General features: G+C 34.6%; 2 protein-coding genes across 8 annotated transcripts in view; one reads left to right on the top strand and one right to left on the bottom strand.

Annotated features, from left to right (window-relative positions):
* Positions 1-12: 12 nt before the first annotated feature.
* Positions 13-15,200, top strand: NSA2 (NSA2 ribosome biogenesis factor). Of its 2 annotated transcripts, none has more exons than XM_088796572.1 (6): positions 13-160; positions 1,708-1,895; positions 1,977-2,127; positions 3,467-3,646; positions 5,180-5,372; positions 15,068-15,200. In XM_088796572.1, the coding sequence occupies exons 1-6, from the start codon at positions 158-160 to the stop codon at positions 15,100-15,102; spliced, it is 750 nt and encodes a 249-aa protein (XP_088652698.1). In that variant the 5' UTR covers positions 13-157; the 3' UTR covers positions 15,103-15,200. The 2 variants fall into 2 exon arrangements, with proteins under 2 accessions (XP_088652698.1, XP_019583686.1); XM_019728127.3 differs by lacking the exon at positions 15,068-15,200 and adding an exon at positions 5,982-6,287.
* Positions 7,340-16,007, bottom strand: part of FAM169A (family with sequence similarity 169 member A) — a 53,971-nt gene continuing 45,303 nt past the window's right edge. For all 6 annotated transcript variants that reach the window (XM_074328824.2, XM_074328826.2, XM_019728128.3 and 3 more), the window contains 3 exons: positions 14,954-15,110; positions 12,212-12,415; positions 7,340-11,342 (listed from right to left, as the gene is read on the bottom strand). In XM_074328824.2, coding sequence (XP_074184925.2) covers positions 10,794-11,342; positions 12,212-12,415; positions 14,954-15,110 — 910 coding nt within the window. In that variant the 3' untranslated portion in view covers positions 7,340-10,793. The remainder of the gene's footprint in view (positions 11,343-12,211; positions 12,416-14,953; positions 15,111-16,007) is intronic.

Here is a 16,007-nt window from a genome sequence, read left to right on the forward strand (position 1 = left end):
AACCGATGCGTCGCGCTTTCGGTGGAGTCGGTCATTTTAAAAGTTTCCCTTTCCTGTCGCCAGTTGCATGGAGTAGGCTCTCGAGTTTCTGAGACCCGAAAGTTGAGAGCTTCTCTGCGCCCAGGGGACTGCGCCTGGCGTCTGCGCGGTTGTAACCATGGTGAGGAGGAAACCTCGGGCACTTGCGACCTAGGGCGTCTGAGTTGGTGGGGCTTGGGGGTCCCAGGGCACTGGGGCTGGATGTGAGGGGTGGTAGACGGAAGTGAAGTACTGCTGAAGGGAATGAGGATAGACTCCGAAAGATCGGCTCGGCGGCGTGAAAAGAACTTCACATTGGGGACACAGAATGGGGTATTTGCCAGAGCGCAGGCTTTGGAGCGAGACAGGTTTCAATCTGTTCAATTCTTGCTTTCGCCGCATGAGGCTTGGCCATAGGTGCCATAACCTAGGGATCACTGTATACTATGGTAGGCATTAATCCCACCATCACCTCATTTTACTGCTGAGGAAACTGAAGTCATGCCTTGCCAGGAGCCAAGCATCTGATGAGTTGCGTAGCTGGGCTTACAGCCCAGATCTGACTACCAGATCCTTTCTACTACATCTCTCATCTTTTTTTCCTCTGCAAAATAACATTCCACATACCATTCTCATGGTTGCTGCAAAGTTTGTGATAGCAGTTGAAAACCCCACACCTGACACGTAGTATCTTGTTGTTACTTTATATTATTTATTCTCCGTGCGGGTGCTGGCTTTGTGTCATTATTTTGCAGTTTTAAAATCCAAATGGACGGGGCTGCGTGTTTAAAGTAAAACAAAATTGGCGTATAAAACAGGCACTTAAAGCAAAAGGGGATCCCATACATTGCTGGTGAAATACAAAATAGTACAGCCACTTTGGAAAGTAGTTGGCATATGTCCACAAAGAGTTATGTGCATATGTTTATTCGCTAAAAACTGGAAACAACCCAAATACCCATCACTCAGCCATGGCTCAACAGTGGTATATCCATATATTGAAATACTAGTTGGTAGTAAAAAGGAGTGAAGGACTGATACAACGAGCGGGAATCGCAAAAGCTTTTTGCAAAGTGAAAGAAGCTAGATCCAAAAGGCTACATATTGTAGATTCCATTTACATTTCATTCTGGGGAAGGCAAATTAGAGCAATAGATAGCCGATTAGAGGTGGAAAAAGAGGACTGATGTCAAAGTGACACAAGGGAACTTTCTGGGGTGATGGAAATATTCTCTAGATTTTGGTGGTTTATACAACTGTATAGTTTGCCAAAATGTACGACTGTGTACCTACACCCAAAAGATAGTTAATTGTAAATTATACTTCAATAACACTGACTTAAATTTTTAAAAATAAAACGTATGAATGATGCTATTGAAAAACTAGAATACTGATGTTTGAAAAATGGAGAGATCCTGAATCAGACGATCCCTTTTCTGGTTCAGTGGATTTTGGACAGTTCCCCTTTTGGACAGTTTGGACAGTGAACAGTAACTTCCCTGAAATTACAAATATAGATCCTCAAGCCTCACAGTATCAGGGTCAAAATTTCTTTAACTTATATCATGTGAATAAGCGTAATACTGCAAGAGTTATTTAAGCAAGAGAACATTTGAGTGACATAAGGTCTTACATACTTCATATGCTGCTCAGAAAAAATTCAAGTTAAAATTTCTTGCATCATTACAGCCACAAAACGAACATATTGAGTTACACCGGAAGCGCTATGGATATCGTTTGGATTACCATGAGAAAAAGAGAAAGAAGGAAGGTCGAGAGGCTCATGAACGTTCAAAGAAGGCAAAAAAGATGATTGGTCTCAAAGCTAAACTCTACCATAAACAGCGTCATGCTGAGAAAATACAGATGAAAAAGACGTAAGTGATTATTTGTTGTAGCAAGTTAACATTTCCAATGAGTTATTAAAAATTATAATCTTGAATCCTTTTCCTTGGTAGTATCAAGATGCATGAAAAGAGAAACACCAAACAAAAGGATGATGAAAAGACTCCACAAGGAGCAGTACCTGCATATCTACTGGACAGAGAGGGACAGTCCCGAGCTAAAGTACTTTCCAATATGATTAAACAAAAACGTAAAGAAAAAGCGGTAAGCAACAAAAATTTGTGTTTTTCTTTTGTTCAGAATTAAATTCAAATTTGAGGTTTAGTTTGTTTCTTCAGTATTAATTGTAAACTTGAAGTCCAACTACTATTCCCATTTAGATGAAGTCTTAGATTTCATTTTGTACAAAATATTTAATAAAAACTTCACTTTCTCATCAGCCAGCACATTTTAGCATTTAAGAGGTTTTTTGGAAATTAGGATGCCACTTATCTTTAGTTTTAAAAAAAGTTATTTAAAAACAAAAGGCAAGCATCAAATCTCAAATTTAGTATTTTAACTTCCTGTATTTGACAATTCTGTGTACTGTGTGAAGGATACAACTGCTTCTTGTTTATGCTGCCCTGCAGTGCCAAAATTGGTTAAAAGTAGAATAATGGGAAACACCTTAAGTGATGTGACTTAAAAATTGTTTTTAAAAAAATACTTCTGAATTGCGCTCGGTATCAAATTAGGTTAAATTCTGCTAAAAACAGAAAAAGGCATAGATACTATTTTTAAACACCTATGGATTGATAGAAATTCAGGTAGCGGACAAGTATATGGTAACTATAAAGAACTTCCAGTCTCCAAATTTAATTTTTAAATCTTACTGCTTGTTTTTTGGTGTGTGATTATCCAAAATTAGAATGGTAGAACTTTAGCACCAAAAGAAACTTTAGAGATTATCTAGTTAACCACTCCTCATTTTACAGATGAAGAGACTAGAGTCCAGGATGTTGTAAATGATTCTTCATGATCCCTTATCTGTGAAATGGTCGAGTTGGTTCTAGAACTTGTCTTAGTAATAAATCCAGAATTCTATTGCCTTGTACTGCTACAGTTTCATAGAATTTGCATTCTAGGAAAGTACAAAACTATCTGGTGATGATTGTTTTAGTAGGTTGGTGCAAAAGTAATTGTGGTTTTTGCAATTTTTAACCTTTTAAACTGCAATTACTTTTGCACCAACTTAACTATAAGTCTAAATCCATTCAAGGTAGAATACGAAGATATACTGAGAGGTGAAGACTTCCAATTTTACACTATTAACTATTTAGTAGTAAGCATGTGTACTGCTTAGAGAAGTCACTGCCTTATTACAGGTGGTATTTTTCATCCATAACATTTAAGCGAACCATTTTATTTAATCTGATATGTAAACTTAACAAGTTCCAATTATTTGGGGCTTGTGAGGAGACAGTGCCGACCTCTAGAAGACAATTGAGCCAAAATCTTGTTGGTTAAAAAAAGTGAATCTACTACCTTGTACAACTAAAACATGTTTGACTTTTTATTCTGTCTTTTACTAACAATGTAAATTTTAACTGTGGTCTATTTTTAGGGAAAATGGGAAGTCCCTCTGCCCAAAGTTCGTGCCCAGGGAGAAACAGAGGTATTAAAAGTTATTCGAACAGGGAAGAGAAAGAAGAAAGCATGGAAGAGGATGGTTACTAAAGTCTGCTTTGTTGGAGATGGCTTTACTCGAAAACCACCTAAATATGAAAGATTCATTAGGCCAATGGTAAGTCCCTTGTAAGAATGCAGAGGCTTAAATAGTAGTTCCTGTATTAAATTGGATAAAGTATTATTACAATTTCCTGAAATTCCTAAAATACGAAAAACAGGTTGAAAGACTTTTTTGGGCTATTTTTAAGATACTGATAAAGATTGCTTTGTACTTTCCCACTACCATCAAGAATCTTGTCTTCAGCTTCATAAGAAAATTGAAAGGAAAACAGAATTTTTGTTACATTATCCGTGAATCTTGACTTTTAAACATGACATATTAGAGTGATTTTCCACATGAAATCATTTTGCTCATTCAATAAGTGATCTATATGTTTGACACTTGTCTGAGAATAGTTAGAAAACTTGAGTAGGACTTTTTTCAAGTCAGTTTTGGTTTAGTAAGGGAAGTCTCTTAATGCTTTTGAAAACAGTATGCAACCATTGAAAATATAAAAGTAGGACGGGACTTTCTGTTAACAGTGGTCAAAACCAAGTTGCCCCCAGTATAAATGAAGTTACATTTTTGCAAACTCCTTTAAACAGACTGATTACTCTCCCAACTGGATATCCAGCCTGCTTACAGAAACACAGAACCAGAGAGGAAAGTTAACAGTGTTAACTCTAGCTCTCAACCTGAATAATTTTTAATGGATTAAAATGCTGTCAGCCTGATTCTATAAATAAGGTTCTACTGGAACACAGCCATGCCAGTTCATTTACATATTGTCTATGGATATTTTTTTCTGCAGAGTTTGAGTAGTTGAAACAGGGACCATATAACCTGCAAAGCCTAAAATGATCAGTGTCTGGTCATTTACAGAAAACGTTCACCCATCCCTGAATTCCCCTTGTTTTGATTTCATATTCGTTGTCTTCTAAATACATTTTTGGTAGCCTTAACAGTTCTACAGGGAAAGAATATACCAGTCAGGCTGTTCTGTTTTCTGTAGCTTCACAGATATATTTCATATTGTGAATTAATCAGATGACATTCTGAATGGTGTAAGTTTCTTAACCAACTTGATTTTAATGAGTCCTTTACTAAGAACTTGATTTAGTATCATTTGCCCCCTACCTCTAGATAGGTAAAAATCAAATTTTAGAGATGCAAAGTGTTGTGGTTTTTAAAGTGCTACACTCCTAAAGACCGTATCTAGGTGACTGTGGCCTCTTGAGAAAGTTGGCAACCCACCTGCTTTTTCGCCATCTAAATTAGATGAGGTATATAAAGACTCGGAATCGGGATGCTTAAGTTTGATTCTATCCACACACTATGTAACCTGGTAACAAGTCATTTAACATGCCAGTCCTTGTCTTATTTTTTTAAAACGGGGGGGGGGGGGGGGGGGGTTGTATTTATCCTGTAACTATCGGGATTTTAGTCTGTAGAATTGTAAGTATTTTTATTTGATGCCTTAAGATTTGACATTTAATCCATGCTTTTTTTCTTTTTTGGGGGGAGACTATTGGAAAAGATAAGCAAAAAAGATCATTACTCATCACTGTTAATATTTGGACTCAAACATTCTTGTGTTTGACTTACTAGGGCTTACGTTTCAAGAAGGCACATGTAACACATCCTGAACTGAAAGCTACCTTTTGCCTGCCAATCCTTGGTGTAAAAAAGAATCCCTCATCCCCACTTTATACAACTTTGGGTGTTATTACCAAAGGTACAGTCATTGAGGTGAATGTGAGCGAGTTGGGCCTTGTGACACAAGGAGGCAAAGTTATTTGGGGTAAGTAAACTTTTTAATATGGGACTGCTACTGTTATCCTAAAACTATGAAGTTTCAAGTTGACATAAAATACACAGCAAATTTTAATGCTGAAGAGCTAGGTAAGTTAAAACTTGATGTTAACCAGATTTAAATCTTTAGGAAGATTACTTTTTGCAGAAAAAGTAGTTATTGAATATAATTCTTTTTAATTTAGCTTATTGGTTTCAGTTATATAAGATATACTACAGTGCTAGATTTAGTTTGATACTGTTCATTTAAAAAGTCATTAATTATGAGGGAAGCAGATGCAACAATGTAACTAAAAAATATTGGAAGAAAATACAATTAACCGTGAGCAGGTGAAGGGAGGCATATATTGAATACATAGCCACGCTATTTCAGTAATAATTAAAAACTGAAATGTGTCATGCAGTAATTATAAATTCTTTTTTCCTTATTTTCTTATTTTTCTGCTTTTAGTGCCGATATTTCTAAACTTTACTGTTCTTTGAAAGAGAAGAACATAACTCTTAAAAGTAGTAAATTAGAAATATTTGGGGCAAAGATTATATTCTTTCAAATCAATTTTTATTAGCTAACATCCCTCCTTTTGCCATCTTCCCTTAGGAAAATATGCCCAGGTTACCAACAATCCTGAAAATGATGGATGCATAAATGCAGTCTTACTGGTTTGACACCAGTTCATACAAGTAACTCCTTATAATTATTGAAGATTATACATCAATCAAGAAAACTGCCTTTACTGTGATGTTTCTGAGTACCAAACAGCCTAAATGTCTGCAGTCAAGAGAACTATTTATTCTATTGTAAAGAACATTAAAATGGCCCAGTTTTACAAATTGGTCTTTATTTTGGGGTCTGTTTAGCATTTAGATGTTCATGAAATCGAATGATTAAACAGTTATAAAAATATCCTACTTCATCAGTATCTGAATTAATAAGTGGGTACTCAGCAATGCAGAGCTGTCATTAATGGAAAAGCCAGTATAGTTAAAAACACCTTTTATCATTAAGGGTTGTATATACACACTTAAATGTGAGGCCTAGACTATGAAACTTGGTCATGTCTCAAACTTTTACCTGAAGTCTCTTCCACCTCATTATTCACCATTAATCCTAAGAAATGTAGCATTAACAACATGGTAACATTTGTTAAGTTTATAAAGTATTCACATTAAAAGTACATAAGGGGTGGCCAGATAGCTTAGTTGGTTAGAGCGCCAGCTCTTAACAGGGTTGCCCGTTTGATCCCCACCTGGGCCAGTGAGCTACGCCCTCCACAGTTAGATTGAAGGACAACGACTTGGAGCTGATGGGCCCTGGAGAAACACACTGTTCCCCAATTAAAAAAATACACAAGGAAAGGCACACTATACTAAATTGAATTCAGAAGAACTTATTTAGATAAATCTTTTCACCTCTAATCCTTAACTACTTCAGACAGTAAGTCAGTGAGTTAGTATTTTGAACATTTTTTCTCTCATATAGTAATACCTACTTAGAACTGTTTTCTACTCAAAACATTAAAAACTGCACCAAAATGTTTATACTTTTAGCATTTTCTATATTCTGAACTTAGGGTAGTATATTATTATTTTTAGAACGGTAAAAATTTGTTTTAAATAATTCCAAGTAGAATAGTTTTAAAAAGAAAGACTGCACTGACGCCCTTAAAGAGAAAGATATTTGTAGTTATTTACATAATAAAAAAAATATGAGGATTGTAACTAGGTCAAAGCACTTTTGTGATATTACATGTTTGTGGCTTTGAGCTTTAGGGTGTTCATATTAATCTATAATCACATCGTTTTGAATTCTGTTTATTTTTTAAAGTCTGTCTTGAAGGTATAACCAAACTCCCTTTTAACAAAATCATTTTAATGTCTGAACAAATTCAATATCTAAACACATCTTCATCAATGAAATTAGAGAAAAGGGAAAGAATTTCAAAACACAGACCAGGAAACAATCACAAAATATAGGTTTAATTACTTTTAAACTTAAAAAAAAAAAATAACCCCAACTACCAAGAAAACAAACGAGTACTTCGGTAAGACTTACTATTCTGAATAACGTAGTATCTTTTCTAAGTTCTATAAACAGAAGTTTTAGAACACAGACACTTAGGAAAATAGAGGCTAGTTCCTTGGGCATGACTATCCAGTATAATACAATTACTTCAGGATGACAGAGCTGAATGAACCTTTCTTACAATGATTTTAACAAATGATTTTGCCACTAATAGAAATGGGGAATGTGTGAATGACTTAAATTTTGAAAGGTGAAAACAACAAAAGCAACTAAACGTAAGCACCTGATACTATAGAACGGAAGTTTGCTTATTTTTTAGAACCCCAAATAAGTAAATCATCTTGTACAAAGGAAGCTTGATGTTAAGTATGCAAACAGAAGCATAACTAATCACACCCATGAAATACTGAGTAACACCTTAAACACCATATTGCTGTTAGTGGACATACAAGGCAGAAATGTACTTCTAAAATACTGTTACACAGATGACTAATGTTAGTATAAATTATTTACAGTAAGATCTGTTTTAGTTTGCTGGTGTGACCAAATTTTAGAAGGTAATCCCTAAGGGTAAAGCAGAACATAAGAGCAGATATTAGATACTAGGTAAAGACTCCATTTGATTCAATCATAAACCTTCAAGATATTTTTCTCAAGTCACTGAAACCACTTTAGGTAGTGTCCTGGTGGTGAGCTAAAACTGAACCATTAATCACTAGTAATTGTTATCCTTGCCGTGATAATTCTCTGTACTTAATGGAAACACCATGAATACAGACACATTTTAAGCAGATGCCATATTCTGTCATGCTATTTGATTTTATAAAAAAATCATAATAGACCCTCTTACCTTTAAAAGTTGTAGAGGAGCTTTACAATAAATTCTTAAATATACTTATTCTGTGATGTCTAGCAATTGAATAAACTTGAAAGGAGAACTAAAATTTTGCTAATCACTATCTGCTTTATATTACACAAGGAAATATATACGTATTTACACAAACTGAAGTAAACTCCCTTCTCCACAAATAAGACTTCTAAACAGAAAAACAGTTCACAAAGGACTATAGAATGTGACTAGACACTCAACTAGCTGGTTGAAATCAGATTTTGTTCTTTGATTCTGAAAAGTTTTTCGAATAATGCCTTGCAAAAACTACATGTTTTATTTAGATTCCTTATTGAGGATAAACTTTGTTATAAATTCTATACTCATTTACTGAAAATGAACATGTTACTGAATGTGAAAGTTAGGTTTTACCATGTGACCTAACTTTCTCTACCACCTATCAATGACAAAATAACATTTTCTGTTAAAGTTAGTAAGTAATGAAAGTTTTCTTATGTACTAAACAAAAAGTTTTGAAATTGTTTAAAATGCAATCCTTGTTTAAGAATAAACTAAACAAGTTTAACAAGTATAAGTTTATATACTGTTAGTCCCCAGTGATCATATATGAATAAAACATTTCTATTTTGTAAACTCAGCAACTATATTCACACATTAAGAGTTGTCAGTGAGCTGAATCTTATTAAACTACACCTTTTTAAAGAAAAGTATTTTAAAGAGAACAATGAACAATCCAAGTAAAAAAGTAAAATATCTAAGTGTTAGATTTTTATCTATTAAGAAATTAAAAATGGTTAAGAATCTACTAAACCTTAACATTTCCCTATTTGTGGAATTAACAAAAGTTTCTCACAAAATGTATAAAACAGCATAAACGTTGGATACATATTACTATTACTCATACTTTTTCTTTCACTTTTTGAGCATTTTTTAAAAAAACAAATGGCCAAACTGCTTTAATTTTCATTTAGCGTGATAATCTGGCTTACCTCTGACCAATAATTAAAGAAAATAAGTATCACAATTTTACATGAACAGGAGGGTTTGCTATGTTGCCTACTTAAAGATTTTACTTCAGATCTCTCTAAAATACCAACATCCAAAATAAAATTAATGACATCACCTGACTGTGGACTGAAAAACCTTTAACATCAATTTTTATCACTTCAAATTGTAACAAAAGGTCGTAATATGTTTTTTCATGTAAGGACCACGCTTATTTTTAAAACAATCCTAAATGGTCTCAAAGCATTCCCCAACTTTGGTGCAAAGTTGAGTATACATAATACTTCCGAAGAGTAGGATTGTTTCAAGATTCTCTTTGGATGCTAATAACCATTTTGTTCATTTCTAAATAAATCAAAAAAATTAACAATTGAGGCTTTTTTAAGTTTTCCTAGGCAAAAGCCTTCGCTATGGCAACACAATGAACATATATAGGTTGGCTTGTAACCTGTCCTCACAAAATAAACAGTGAGCAAGACCAAAGGGATAACCAAAGCCTCCAATTTGATTTACGTGCTTGTAACTACAGCTGCTAGGGCAGTTTTATTCTTGCCATTTACGTCTAAAATTGTGGGGTGCAGTTTCATACCTACCCAAAAATGGGTGCCAAGCACATAAGCTGGCAGGCAAGCAGGTAGATCTTTTGACAGGAATCATTCCACGAGTTATGGAAGTGGATGAAAGCTGAAGGGAATATAAGATTCTAGAATAAAGGCAGTGGCAGAATTAAGGAGCAGTCTTAGGAAGGGTTCTCACACTTCTGAAGTACACATTTTAGCTAGGTGAGGACGAAAGTATAGTCCTCAGCTTCAAATGAAATTTTAAATCAGTATTTCAGTACCTACATGCCAAAGTTAAATCCCTAGCAGTACCGTTAATATCAGATGTTATAAAGAGTTGGGAACAGTTTGTACCTTTCCACAGACATTGAAGTCAAAGGAAGAAATTATACAACTATCAGTTAAGAGGCCAAGATACCACCCTCATAAACCTTTGACTACAAATTTCTGTTATTTGTGCTCTCATTTAGTGGAAGTTATATTCATTCTAATTTAATGATATTTTTATTTAGGCATGCTTACATTGTTTAAAAATGGTGATTAGTTTTGATATTTGAGTTAAAACTTCTAGAACCCTCACCAAGTTTACTATTAAAACCCTCAGTATAAAAGAGTTCCATGAACCTCACAAGTAATGGAAAGCCTACTACTATGTTTTTTAGTTTATATTTTTTCCTGAAATATTAATGGTCAGATGTCCCCAACTGCCGAAGAAAATATAGTATGATCTGGTTTCCCAAAATCGAAACATGGTTAACAAAAATAAAAAACTGTTATTTACACAAAATAGCCTGAAAAATTAAAAACAATGGTGAATCCTAGAGGTCCTAAGGGGGAGGAAAAACTGCATCATAAATAAGCTCAAATTGAAATTTTGGAATTTTTGTCCTGTGCCCCATGCTATTTATTACCATTTTTAAAAAACAACAATTATGTTACAAAGAAGAGGATTTATCATCTGCACTTCTTCATTCAGGTCAGCTTGGCTTTTTTCTTAGCAGGTCCTTTATGCCCCTTGGCCTTTCTTCTTAAATTCCGCCTGTCTACAACAGGCACTTCCACTTCTATTTCCTCTGAGCTGCTATCCACAGTTTTTTCTGTTGATTGTGTAAACTGATCCAGTTGCTCAGAAGATGCTTCCGACTGCTCCTCTGACTGGTTCTTCTGTCCCGCATTCTGTGAAAATGGCACATCTTCAAGTTCAACCTCTATCAAAGAACTCTGAGGAAGAGCTGCAGATGTTTCCTGGGGTTCAGGTACCCCCTCCTCACCCTGGTCTTCCAATGAGGAAGTAGTGTTGGGTGATAAATTTTCAGAGATTGATTCTTCAGAAAATTCAGCTATCACAGAGTTTGGAAAACCACTGTCAGATCGTTCTTCATTTGGGATAGTAGCAACATTGTCTGAATTCCCAAAATGTGCCTTCTTTCTTGAAACTAGTGGCAGTTTCTCCTCGGCGTGCCCCTTTTCATCAGATGGGCCTTCGTCTAGCAACATTTCTGAGTCAGTTATATGTGACGTCTAAAAGTAAAAAACCTGGTGAACAAACTTTTGCAATGTAGTTCTTATGTAAATTATTCTCAGACACTAATATGCAATAGTACTGAATTCAGTATTCATTACTTTGGTTAAACGTGTACATATTCTCAATACAACCCAATTTCTTCAAAACTGTCTTATGTAATAATCTGCATACATTAAGTTCTTGTTTTAAAGATATAATAAAAGTAATACTTTCACCTCAAAAAAGTACTTAAGATATTTTAAACTTCATATCAAGATTCTTCAAAACCATGAATCAATTCAAAGTTTTTACTTTCTTGGTGTTACTGGAGCCAGAACCAAGAGTCCCTTGGGACTTGACACTGTGCCACCCCACTAAGTTTGACTGAAGTTTTTATTAGATGTAAGTGAGGACAATAGAAATTTTATTCATGTATTTATGTGAGATACTAATAAAATAATGCTATCCAATAGATTTTTAGCCTTATATTTGAATATTCAAAAGAAAAAATTAAATTTCTTTCCAAATACTCCATCAAGTTTTCCCCACTAATCTGTCTCATGATTAAAATAAACTGTGTAAGAAATAGGTATTCAAACATTTGGTAAATAATCTTTTATCCATTTTTCTAAGCATTTCTCTAAATCTACAAAACTCATTTTGTTACCATAAATCAGAAAAGAATGAATAAGGTTACAAAAATTTGAATTCCTAGAATATTACTGATTGCATTTTCTTAAAATACTAAATCTAGTATAAAATCTAATTTTCCTAAAGGGCTGTGTACATGGTAAGGTGGAGAAAAATATATACACTACACTGCCCCTGCCATGTCACCATCATTGGAACATTTTAACTATAAAAAATTGAGTTATTTCCCTGTTACCTTATCCTGTGCAACAGCCTCAGGTGGTTTTGAAGATTCTACCACCAGTGGAACAAGAGTCGTAGAGTCTTCACTGGAATTAAAAGACTGCAATTTTAATTCTTCATCTAAAACTTCATTAGAGGAGTCTTCCTCTTCAGTTATAAGCGGGGTCTTAAGATTATCATCCATTATCTCACCATTCATAGGCTCTAATTCAGATTCCTGCACCGTTGGGGAAAAAAATAGGACACAATTACAGACTAACTTATTTGTCATGCAAGGTGGTTCCATTCTCAGGCCCTCCCTTTCATACACCAGGACTCGGTAAATTCTACCACATTATAGGGCTTGGCTTAAGGAACAGCCTTACTGGGGGAAAGCACAAACTTACGAGGCAGGGTCAGTAAAAGAAGAGAATTCCTAAGTACTCCAAATTCCCCCTGTACTCATGGAGAGAGAGGACAGGACCAGAATGCACTGTGGACAGTGTAGATCTGAGAGTCAATAATGAGACTCTGCCCCTTCCTGGTCTTTCTTCTTATAGGGCAATCATGGGAGGAATCTTTTCAGTACAAAGGTACCCGAGAGAGTCTAGATTTGGTGCCACATCTTTACAGAACAGCATCTGTTCAGCATCTGGAATCTTTGGAACCTGTGGGAAGTTACAGTTTGCCCTGCCAGGGGGAGGAAACACTAGCAGTCTTGTGGGAAGCTGAGTTTGCGTACAGCTCCTTGCTAGAGAAGAGAGCACCCAATCTGAGTTAGCTCATTGTCCAGTCAAGCCAGGGTCATTTTTGAAGAATCCTGCTTCTTACATCACATTAAAATATGGAAAAACAATCTGATAACACAAACCTTCCAATTTCTGAAACTCTTCTTTGTAGTGTTTATCAATTTACAACACTTCTATTTAATGTCTAATATTTCTACTTAACACTAGTGACATTCTAAGAATTAAAGGGCATTTTTTACCATTTTACAAATTAGAAAACTGATGAACTCAAGTGCTCAGAAATAGATTTAGCTGAATTATAAAGAATCTCTGAAATCATATAACAGAAGTTTTCTATAGGGATATTGAAATCAGGGACTTAGAAAAATTAATCTGGCCAGACAGTATACAGAATAAATTGGACACAGAAGGTAATTACAATAAAACTCATAAAAGGACCAACTAGGGTACAATAAATGTTAAAAGGAAAAAAACGAGAAAGATGTACAAAAGCTTTAAAAAATAGAATTTTAGTAACTAAAAGTGAAAAACAACAGAAGAGAAAAACTCAGTCCTGCAAGTTTTAGTTTTGGGAACAGAATGAAAGAAGAAAAAAGGCTCAATACAGAAGTGATAAGAAAGAATAGAGATTATGTTGACTTTAAGAAGATAAAAAACATCTGTATAAACAGAAATATTTAGAAGGCAAGTAACACCATGGGACTACAATTTGGATAAATATTGAAAGTCCAGAGTTACTGGTCATCCCCATAGAGATGACTGTTAAGCCATGAGATTGGATGTGTTTTCAAAAGAGAGAGCATGAATCAAAGAGCAGAAAGGGAAGAACTGAGTCTTTTAGAATGTCACAAATAAAGGGGAAAAAGCAGAGCAGAAAAGTCAAAAAATAAATAAAACCAAAACAAAACTTCAGAGATAGGAAAACCAAGAAACCAAAATACAGTAATGTTAGAAAACCAGGGGACTAGAAAATCTTGAGGAAGAGAAAGTCCTCAATCTAGGTAAGGAAACCCACTGGAATTAAATGACATGTGTTGATGTAATGTGGACAAATGGAACCAGTTACATGAAGTTATGTATTAAGCATGACATTAAATTTTCAAAAGACAAAAACACAAAAATATATACCCCCCTAAACATCTAGGTGCACATAAATCACTTTTTTAAATATGTGCTTTTATTTTCCCAATTTTCTACAATAAAAACAACTGCTATTCAAAAACATAGTTTCAATAAGTAAAGGAAGCTAAATTGGTTTAAGTTAAGAAAATAAAATTGGTAATATAGTTTCACTGTTCAGCTGTTGTTTGGACTTGGCAAACAGGTGAAGAGTTTTTAAAGAAACTTAAGCACATGAAATAAGAAACAAGGAATCTGTAGAGAGAAAAAGATTACAGATATTAAAGACAAGCACAGGAAAAAGAACAAAGAAAAAAGAAAATAAGGATAAATACTTGAGGAGCTACAGAAATCAAGCCAGATAAGAGTTTACTTAGTCACAAAGGATTTTCCTATTTGCTTTTTAGTGTTAAAAAATGAATTTGGTTATTTTTCCAGGAACTTGTAAATCAACTATTGTCAATTATATAAATACATATATTTTTTTCTGGCTAACTCATTCCTATCCTTCTAACCAAACTAGGGGTACAATTGCGGGCCTGTTAGACCTTAAGGCATTCTAACTGGTTCTATAATGTAGACATCATTTGTATCACTTAAGTATGTTTAATTCCAAAAATTAATTTGTTTTAAATGTACTGAGGTACCTTACTCCTACTAGATCCTCTTTATCTTTGCTGTGAGTCAAACTTTTAAAAAATCAGTTTGAAATATGAAATGATATGTGTAACTTTATCCCTTCCCAACTCCAGTGCCTAACGTCGAGAAATACAGGTATATGCTTTTTAATATTTAAACACAATTTCTACTAAGACTCTAGAGTATATTGGTATATTTAACAATATATGATTAAGAAAGTTAAAATTTAGTTTATATCCATTCATTATATTTAGTAAGTGATCTCATACCTTCTCACCATCTTGCTTCTCCTGGTAAGGCTGAGTTTCTAATGCTGAACGAGCATCTTTATCACTACTTCCGTTCTCAAATTCAAGCACACTCTGTTCATGTTCTTCTTCCAGGAATTCTTCTGAGCTCTCTGATGTGTGTGCAGTAGACTCCAATCTACAAAACACCAAAGAAGACCATTCTTTCAAGGATGAATATAAAATTTCAGGAACCTATTAATAAAGTAACACTTCAGAGAATTAAGAATTAAGTGTTGTTCAGTCAATGACTTAAAATTTTACATGTCCAAAACCAACCTCTTTGTCTTCTTACAAATTTGTTCTCTTTCCTCCTTGTTCTCCAGTTCAATAACATCACCATCTTTTCTATCACATAAACTAGCCCTTTCTTTTATTCTATCCATTTTTGATTGAATCTTACACGCTACTAGAATGACCATACATCCCAGTTTACCTGGGATAGTCCAGTTTTATCCCAGCTCTGGCATATTAATAATACCCCTTTCATTCTCAAAAACATCAGTTTGGACCATAAATAATATGATTTAGTTCTACCTGAAATGCCTTTCAAACATATCCCTAACCTTCTATTCCCATTTTCAGGCCCCAATTCCCTCTGGGGAAATACCACTGTAACTTCTTCCCAACTCATCTTCAGACTTGCAGTACATACATTTTTCAGTAAGGTTTTCAGTTATGTTTCTAATATACGAGTACATATCTGTAAGTGTGACAGCCCAGCTCAGAGAATTATGATGGTTTGCTACGGCTTATAAAGTGTACCTCCTTTCAAAGCCTAACGTGACCAGACCCTTACATTTTTATCTCCTACTAGATGCTACCATTTAGCTTACATATCAGTTATGCTTATCAACATTCCTCCTAGTAGCATTGTGCCTTTGTTCATGTTATTCCTGTAGTCTAGATCTGCACGGTACAATACGGTAACCACAAGACACATGTCACTATTTACATTAATTAAAATTAAATAAAATTAAAAATTCAGTTCACCAGCCCTTGGTAGTGGCTGCCATATTGGGCGGGGCAGACACAG

The sequence above is a fragment of the Rhinolophus sinicus genome, chromosome 3 (genome assembly GCF_057876585.1).
Source record: "Rhinolophus sinicus isolate RSI-liver-muscle chromosome 3, RSI-T2T, whole genome shotgun sequence".
Lineage (NCBI taxonomy): Eukaryota > Metazoa > Chordata > Mammalia > Chiroptera > Rhinolophidae > Rhinolophus > Rhinolophus sinicus.

Excerpts from the sequence above, each read along its gene's own strand:
- NSA2 (XM_019728127.3), top strand. Across the intron at positions 2,128-3,466 it reads AAAAACGTAAAGAAAAAGCG|GGAAAATGGGAAGTCCCTCT; the intron begins GTAAGCAACAAA and ends GTCTATTTTTAG. Across the intron at positions 5,373-5,981 it reads AGGAGGCAAAGTTATTTGGG|GAAAATATGCCCAGGTTACC; the intron begins GTAAGTAAACTT and ends ATCTTCCCTTAG.